The sequence below is a fragment of the Sphaeroforma arctica genome (genome assembly GCF_001186125.1).
Source record: "Sphaeroforma arctica JP610 unplaced genomic scaffold supercont1.1565, whole genome shotgun sequence".
Classification (NCBI taxonomy): domain Eukaryota; class Ichthyosporea; order Ichthyophonida; genus Sphaeroforma; species Sphaeroforma arctica.
The window spans coordinates 1-8,347 of record NW_014038993.1 but is presented as its reverse complement, the minus strand read 5'-3'; the positions used below and the strand labels follow the sequence as shown (position 1 = coordinate 8,347).

General features: G+C 40.5%; 2 protein-coding genes across 2 annotated transcripts in view; both read left to right on the top strand.

Annotated features, from left to right (window-relative positions):
* The window catches only part of SARC_11190 (hypothetical protein), a gene marked incomplete at its 5' end in the record, with an annotated part of 6,797 nt that extends 5,067 nt beyond the window's left edge, over positions 1–1,730 (top strand). The window contains one exon of the mRNA XM_014294730.1: positions 112–1,730. Coding sequence (XP_014150205.1) covers positions 112–307 — 196 coding nt within the window. The remainder of the gene's footprint in view (positions 1–111) is intronic.
* A 3,916-nt stretch (positions 1,731–5,646) lies between these two features.
* Positions 5,647–7,366, top strand: SARC_11189 (hypothetical protein). The gene is made up of 2 exons (XM_014294729.1): positions 5,647–6,455; positions 6,681–7,366. The coding sequence occupies exons 1-2, from the start codon at positions 5,784–5,786 to the stop codon at positions 7,092–7,094; spliced, it is 1,086 nt and encodes a 361-aa protein (XP_014150204.1). The 5' UTR covers positions 5,647–5,783; the 3' UTR covers positions 7,095–7,366.
* Positions 7,367–8,347: the final 981 nt, after the last annotated feature.

Here is an 8,347-nt window from a genome sequence, read left to right as displayed (position 1 = left end):
ATATATATATATATGATATATATATTGTATATATATATATATATATATATATCATATATATATAGATATATTCTCAACTGAAAAGACTTCGATATTCACTATCCTTTCCAGATTCCCCTGGAAGCGTGCCGCCAGCAAAAATGAGCGGTACGATGCATACGCCAAGGGCAAGATCAAACAGACCTCACGCACATGGCAGAGCTTCTCGTGGGATGTACAGACACTTCTTGAAAAGATGTTGTGCACAGATCCAGAACGCCGATGGCCTGCACGGGCCGTACTGAGTTATATTTCAGGCTTAGTTTAGAAATCTGTCGGTGCTGTGAGACGTCTCCAGAGACGATCGAGTGTGTGCATATGTGTGTCGGCGACTAAACTCAGGCTGAGGGCAGCATCCAACAGACCTTCTACTCGTGCCAAGGTGCTTGCCAGATGCGCAGACACCCCGCGAAGAGATGGGGTGCTCAGATTTGGGTACTGGCAGTGTTAGCCAGCGCAAGCAGTGACGTATGCATAACACTCGAGCTCCGCGCAAGTAGCCCTGCGATTTCTGGAGATGGAAATGGAGATGCGCGCTTATGCACACTAGATTGAGTGGGCGTTTGTGGAGGACAGGTTGTGTGCTGCGGAAGGAACTGTAGTCGATACGTTGTCTGTGATAAAGCTTCTCACAGGGAATGTAGACAATATGAAGGTATCCAGCACATCATTGGACGCCGATGGTTATCGTGGGGGTTTACATGGTCACATCTCGGCCTGAGTGGGGTGGTGATGTCTTGGGAGCTCGGGAGGTGTGCATGTAAATTGGTGTACATACGTTAAGTGTACTTAGGTGTACTGACCTTCATGTCCGCGGCTTTACGCACTTTTGCACCACATCGTGCCAATAAGTTCACATATGGCTGATGAGCGCCATGATGATATGGATAACTGGGTAGTAGGTCGTACTATGCGACTGGTGTTCGTGGCAGGTCAAGTATCGCTTCAGCTGAACGGCGTGGGTGGAAATAACAGCAGTTTTTGTTAGACATGGAACGAGGATTCTATAGGGGCCAGAGAGGACTGCAACTTACTCGACGTCCCTATCCTATACACATACTGGCTTAACGTAATCCTGTAGTCTCGTACCATCTCCTCGTGTGTTGGGGGTTCACCGATCTACCACATCCAAACGCAAATACATCCGCCCACCCACACAAGCGGTTAGAAGCCCAATATTTTTTAACATGTGCAGGCTATCGGTGGAACCAAGTGAGCTGAGCGCTCACTTCACATCATACACCGAGTTTACCTCTACGTCAGGTTTACACCTGGGGGATTGTGCTATTTTTAACAATGGAGCGTAAACTTTAGTTCTCAATTGTAGACACGCAGGTTCAGCCCTTAAATGCACTAGCAGCATATCGGTCGCAGTGTTAGACCGTAGTTTCAGCACAATCTGCAGCAGGTGCATGTAAGGACAGGAGCGCAAAGTCACAACGCGCAAACCAGAATACTATCCAGGTTTGCTGAATAGGCTATTATTATTATGTATATCAATCTAATATTATCTGAAAGTCGCATACAAACCAAAACGGCTTGAGTACCTGCATATACACGGCATGCCTGCTAGTGTGTACGCCTACACTCTCCAGAAATGGGCTGGGTGGGGTGGTATACTTGCATGTGTATGGATGTGCGCACGAGTGCTAGACGTTGACTTGGATGTGCAATAATGAAAATAAATTTATTTAATGATTTAGTTGGTAGTGCTGTTCTTTTTTGGTGGTAATAGCAGTGAGGCTATGGATTTTCAGTAGGTGACCTATTTGTCTACACTACAAGATTTCTGCGTCTGCCAGTCGCAAATAAGCTAACAACTCAAAAAGGAATGCGAGTTAGGTTTAGTTCTGAGGCTGACGCCACTAGGCTGGCCAACAACATTATGGGCGTCTGTTAGCTTGGAGTGGTTGTGAATCACTGTGTTATATGTACACCATGTGTCATCATTGTCAGCAATAAAGTGGATAGTCCCCGGAATCCAGCCGTTCCTATCTATGCAGTTGAAGATGATACTGTGAGATCCTCATTCATTTTTACTGATAAATTCTATTAGGCTATATCTCTCCTCTCAGATTCAAGAGACTCCTGACGCTTTCAGTATTCTTCTGATAGTCTGATACTATATCTCTTCGCTCTACAGAGTCTGGACTCCAGTGAGTCCAGTCATCAGTGGGTCCAGTCGCCAGTGAAGTCTCTCACTCACTCACTCACACACACTCTCTCTCTAATGACTAATCTCTAGTCTCTACTCCCTCTCTCTCTCAGTAGAGAGAGACAGTACTAGAAAGAGAGGGACTTCAGAGTTCAGACTATTTGTATTTGTACATCACAATATAGACTTTAAGTAGAGCGGAAGAATCTTGGAAACCAAGTTCCCTTGATAACAAAACCAGATATTACTCGTCCGCTCTAATTTTTTTTAGAGTTGGGAAGAGAGACGGGAGAAACAGTGGAGAGTGGAGACTTGAGGGAATGCTCAAGTGCTCAAGTACTCAACTACTCAAGTGCTCGAGTCTAAAGTATAAACTCTGTATGTATTCATAGAATGCTATGTCTAAAACACTAAAATTTACAATATGGTAAATGATGTGATGATGATACATACCAGATAAATACTCGTAAATACATACATCCACGTCAGTTTCCGAGTTATTCGAATATTTCTTAAAACTTCATGACCACCTTAATAGAATGAAAGGTAAAAATATGAGGGAGAACGGACAAGTCAGTAGGACAAAACTTTTAAGTTTCACTGTTTCAGGCTTCAAATTTGCAAAATGAGACAGATATGGTTAATTTTGATTTTTTAAATCAGTGTCACACGCAGTCTAACAGTCACTACATAGTTACACGGTAAATATAGTCAGTAAGTCACCGTAGCGCGTCGAGCACGGTCAAGGAAAATATGGATTGATGAATGATGGAACAATGGACTCATAGAGTAGGCAGTGGGTAAATACTCTCTTGTTGACGCCCTGATGCAGAGACGCGGATGCCTGGCTCTGGGCCCTGGGGGCAGGGTCGTGTGAGTGTCGCAATGGTGGCATTGGAGGTGAGTGGTGAGTGGTGACAGTGGTGAGTGCCACCGAAGGCCAAGTGGCGAGTTGTCAGTTGACTCAGTGGACCACTGGACGGTAAGTGGTGGGTGCCTGAGTGGTGACTGGAGTGAGGAGTCTGGCTGGAGTCTGGAGTCTGAAGTCTGGAGTCTGGACCGACTGCACACAGAGCATTGAGCAACTGCACACTCCCCTCTTGAGTGCCAAGTGCCTGAGAGTGCTGACTGCACAGTGTACACTGTACACTGTACAGTCCACATTAGGGGCCCCCGGGGCCCTGGGGGTAAGTGGGGGAGACGTCGGACTCTCGGAGTCGTAGCCTTGTAGGACATTGAGTCGTAGACTCGTAGTTGTGATTTGTGAGTGGGTAGTGGTGCGCACATCAGCAGGGTTCAACACTCATCAGCTCATGCGAGTGTCTTTTACACTCAAGTGGCGGGGTTGTCTCGATTGTTGTGAAGTGTGAATGGCTAAATTTCAAAAGCGACATTTCTGAGACGTAGAATATTTTAACATCCTCATATAGCCATTGGTTTAGTAAATGTTGAAATGTTACTTCAGAACTTCAGTCTTCAGTCTTCAGAAGTATTTATTTGTAACTGTTTTGTGTTTGATTTTAGTGAAAAAACTATTTTACACTTTTTTATCTATTGTTTTAAAACAAATAGTAATAAAGATCGTCACTATAAAAAATTATTAACGCCTGAGCTCGTGTCCAATACCGCATCCGGTCCATTCGCAAAGGTAGGTTCGATATTTATGGGCCCACGTATGGCAACTTTGGTCCAAGTATCTTTACCGATACAACAGTCGGGTATCAGTTTTCGGTACACAATCTACACCTAGAACCTGAAATAGAATACAATGCTTCAGACTAGTGAGAGAGCCAATATTCTATAAAAACCTGTGAGCGTGAATTCGTGGATCCATACTTCTGAATAATATAAGAAAATATCGTTTCATAGCCTTCCAAACTATACACAAGAGAAGAAAAGAAGGCTAAATATGTAAAATATGCGTTTGGTTTGCACAATTGCAATTGGTTCACCAATGTTGAATTTGGGTTTGTCCAGTTCTGTTGTAAATTTCAGGTCCAAGGAATTTTGTCCTGTTCTGTGATTTCAGTATTAACCGCATTTTGTTTTTAGAACATAAATTCAAAATAATATCACTCTGTTCATATATAATTTTATAGTGACGGGTGTTGTTTAGACAAAGTCTATGTAATATGTATAGTTGTATAAATTGTATTTTTTGAAATAATAATACAGTATACTTTTTGTTATATTTTTATTAAAAAATAACCCATAAATGATAACATTTGTGAAACATTTGTTTGTTTTTAAAAAATGAACAAAACAATAAAAATTATATTATTTTATCATTGCAATCTGATGAAAACAAACAAAAAAGTTATTTTATAAAAATACACACAGGCCAGCAGAAGGCAATGGCCTTCAGCCTATCTGGCCAGGTGGCCTACTTGTGGTGTGCTCTGGCCCCTGGGGCTTAGGCTGCAGCCTGTGGGCCCGCGGCTGTGGAAGTGTGGGCTCTGGCCTGTTAGGCGTGGGGCCGTGGAGCAGTGGGGCCGTGACGCCGTGGGGCTGTGGGCCGTAAATATGTTTTTACTTTTTACACTTGAGAAAAAATATAGTATGTATTTAGGCCCACGGCCCCACGAGAGTCTCCACTCACCACGACTCCACGACCTAAATATTCAATATTTACGGTGGTTTTTTCTTCTGTTTTCGGGTGTATTTTATATTTTTGAATTTTTCTAAAAGAAACAACAAATTTGAACAATACAAAAGTTTCTAAATATTTGAATACATGCATACAAGGAATAAATATGTAGTTTTTGTAATAAAAAACAAAACAAAATTGTAAATACTTTCTAACACTCCGTAGTCTCAAGTCTGTACTGAATAAATACAAATTTTAATATTGTATTTTAATAATAAATACATATTTATAGAACTGAAGACAGTACAGTTTTTAGATATATATAAAAAAATACTGTACCTTAGAGTTTTTCTATTTTTATAAAAAACTGATACAAATAGGGGTTTTTTTGTTCAATTTTCTGCTTAATTTGTATTTATTTGTACACTACATCTTTTATGTACTAATTTATTTCTAAATAACATAGCCTTCAATTGTACCAAATAAAGACCTGTGTGTCATAATAAAGTTGCTCATGAATGCTCATGCTATTTAAAAAAAAAACAAGATACACGGTCTAGTAGAGTACAGTCTAAATACAGCATTTTTGTTTTTGGGTTGTTTTTGTTTTTGTACCCAAAAAAAGCAAAAAAATTAAAAACGTTTTACATAGTGCGGACTGCGGAGCCGGAACGCTGGAATGTGAATATTTACATATTTATTTAGCAACTCAGAGGGGTTCGGATACATACCATACCTTCGTTCCATATCGTTGAATGTGCCTGAGACACTGACTACTGATTGCCGGGGCAATATTATAAGTGCATATATAAAATTTATGCACATATATATAGTGATCTCGATGGCTAAGATTCAGCAGTTTCAAAAAAAGTAAATATTTGTGATTCTTTTTTTTTTGTGGACAGGGTCAAGACTTCATATCTAAGTGTAGCATGTGTCTATCCATTCATGATGTTAAATATTAAATAGACAGTTTCCAAGTGGTCAACTACACATGACACAATGACGTGCATATGCGAGTATATACGCAGCACCATAAAGTTTGTATACCTCGTATTTTTCCTAGGAGTTCCACAAATAATTGCAAGGGCTGTCTATGAAGATGGATATACTGTACAAGCCCGTGTAGTGGGAGGTTCTGTATTAGGGGAGGCAGTGGAATGGATGGCATCCATCAACAATTTAGAAGCGGAGAATTCGCATTATTGTGGCGGAATTCTTGTATCGGCCAAGTGGGTACTGACTGCTGCTCACTGTTTCAATATCTACAAGTTAAACGACACCTATCTCTCGCATACTGTTCTGCTCGGCAAAGCTCGGATTCAAGACGACATAATATTCAAACACGAATCTAAGCTTAAACGAATCGTATGCCATCCTGATTTCGATTCATCGACATCCGAAAACGATATTTGTCTTGTCGAGTTAACAACACCGGCAGTTGGTATCAAAACTCCAAGAATCAATGCAGATGTTACCATACCTGCGTTTAAACAGGAGGTGTTTTACCTTGGTTACGGTGTACAACTACAGGGCTCCATTGACATGAGCGACGATCTGCGCGTGGTGAATGTACGCACGACCTCCTATCAACAGTGTTCGGCCGTATATGGGACAAAGCAGATAACATCTAAACATATATGCACCTACGCGAACTTCAAGGATACTTGTCAGGTGTGTAGGAATCATATTCGAGTGCTTAATTTCTCGAGTTTTGTACAAAAATAGTTTATAATAGAGCGTCTTGTCGTAGAAATTCTCTATACCGTACTGATAAGATGGCACAGTCACGGCATGTAATATACCCTAACCCGCTTTTCTCACTCACTGCTTAAGGTATTGCAGTTGCACAAACTTTGTACTGATACTTATGTACAAACCCGAATGGCAATCTTACAGGGGGATAGCGGAAGCCCACTTATGCAGCTTGGCGGTGATCATACCTTCGTCAACGGCGTAATATTGGGCCTCGTTTCATACGGGCGAGGCTGTGCCATTCCGGGCTTCCCTGGTGTAAATACGCGCATATCAATTTATGCCAAATGGATACAAGAAGTATTGGTAAATACACAGGTGACACTAAATGCTGAAACAACTGGAAATGTAGTTGTTGAGGTACCATTGAATCCTGTAAGCAGAGTCTTGCCTGTGGCACCGGCAGAAACGGTTCTGAAGATATCATCGAGTTTGTACTTCTTTTCGAGCAAAGAATCGACGATTATGAACCGAGATATTCTCGGGTCATTCACCCCCGATAGCACAATCGACAGGGAGACTTCTACTGCATTCGTCTCGCCGACAATTTCTGGATAAGAACGGTAACACAATCACAACAGCTGTAAATAATAGTTCAAAACCACCCCGACAAGCGTTGCAATCACGAGCACACTCATATCTTTGATTGAAGGACAGTACTCACAAGATAGTATGTATAAAAATAGTAATAATTGAAGTGCGTTAAACGCGCTTCCTACCCTTACAGGCTCACCTAGTGAGGAAAAAGCAAAGAGAATTTATTTTAAAAACAAATCAAAAACAACAAATAAGAAAATAAAATTAGTTAAAAAAAAGATTAAAAATACGAGTGGTAAATATTGCGATATTAATTATTAACCACAAGGCAGTCTAATAGTCCTCTCTCTCTAGAGTAGAGGCACTAACCAGTCTTTTCCTTCTGTACTAAATTGGCGAATAGATATATCTTGTTATAATAATATATAAAGTATACCATTGATGAAACGCTCGGTTGGGCTATGGTCATAGGTCAACCTCTAACACACTTATCTCTAAATTTTGAGTTATTATAATAAATATAGGCTCTTATAAATCGAATTCTGCGCTATCTTTATGGATATCGACAATTATAGTCTTTTTAAAGTTGTTATTATTGGTCTACTTGTACAATCGATCTTAACATATCAGAGTTGGAACTTGGAAGTATTTATAATTTATAACATTGGTGGATGTGCCAAAATGTCTTCATAATCTCATAAGTATGTAAATAACATCATACTTGTTACTTATAGCGTACATAGCTCACAAATTAGCCTGCATTTACCAAACAACCTGAATTTACACAGGTTAAACACAAGTGCATAGTCCATTCTGCCTAGGAGGATCGCAATCACACCACAGCTAACAATGACAGACCAAAAGGAGGATTCGCTGAGTGATCAGGAAATGGAGGATGAGTTGGCACCCATGTCCTCAACACCCCTGAAGAATAACTCACTGAGTAATAAAGCCTCAGAGGGATGGAGCCAGATTGCCGGTCATGCTGGTGAGGTGTTCTAATATTTCTTCTTCTTCTAATGCTTGTATTTATGTCGATTTAGTTGTTTAATGTGTAGATAAATCTCGGTTGAGCTATCTAATTCACTCTTTATTTGTTGTTGGATACGAGTTTGATAATTACTGTACATGTCGTTTTCTCAATTAAAAGATAAGCTTAAAGTGTAAGTACGTCACCTTATGATTCCGGCGTTATACTTACACCGTAGGATAGCTGTATGATAGAGAAAGCACTAATCAATGAAGTGAAAGAGTGCCAATTTTCAGTTCCTTGT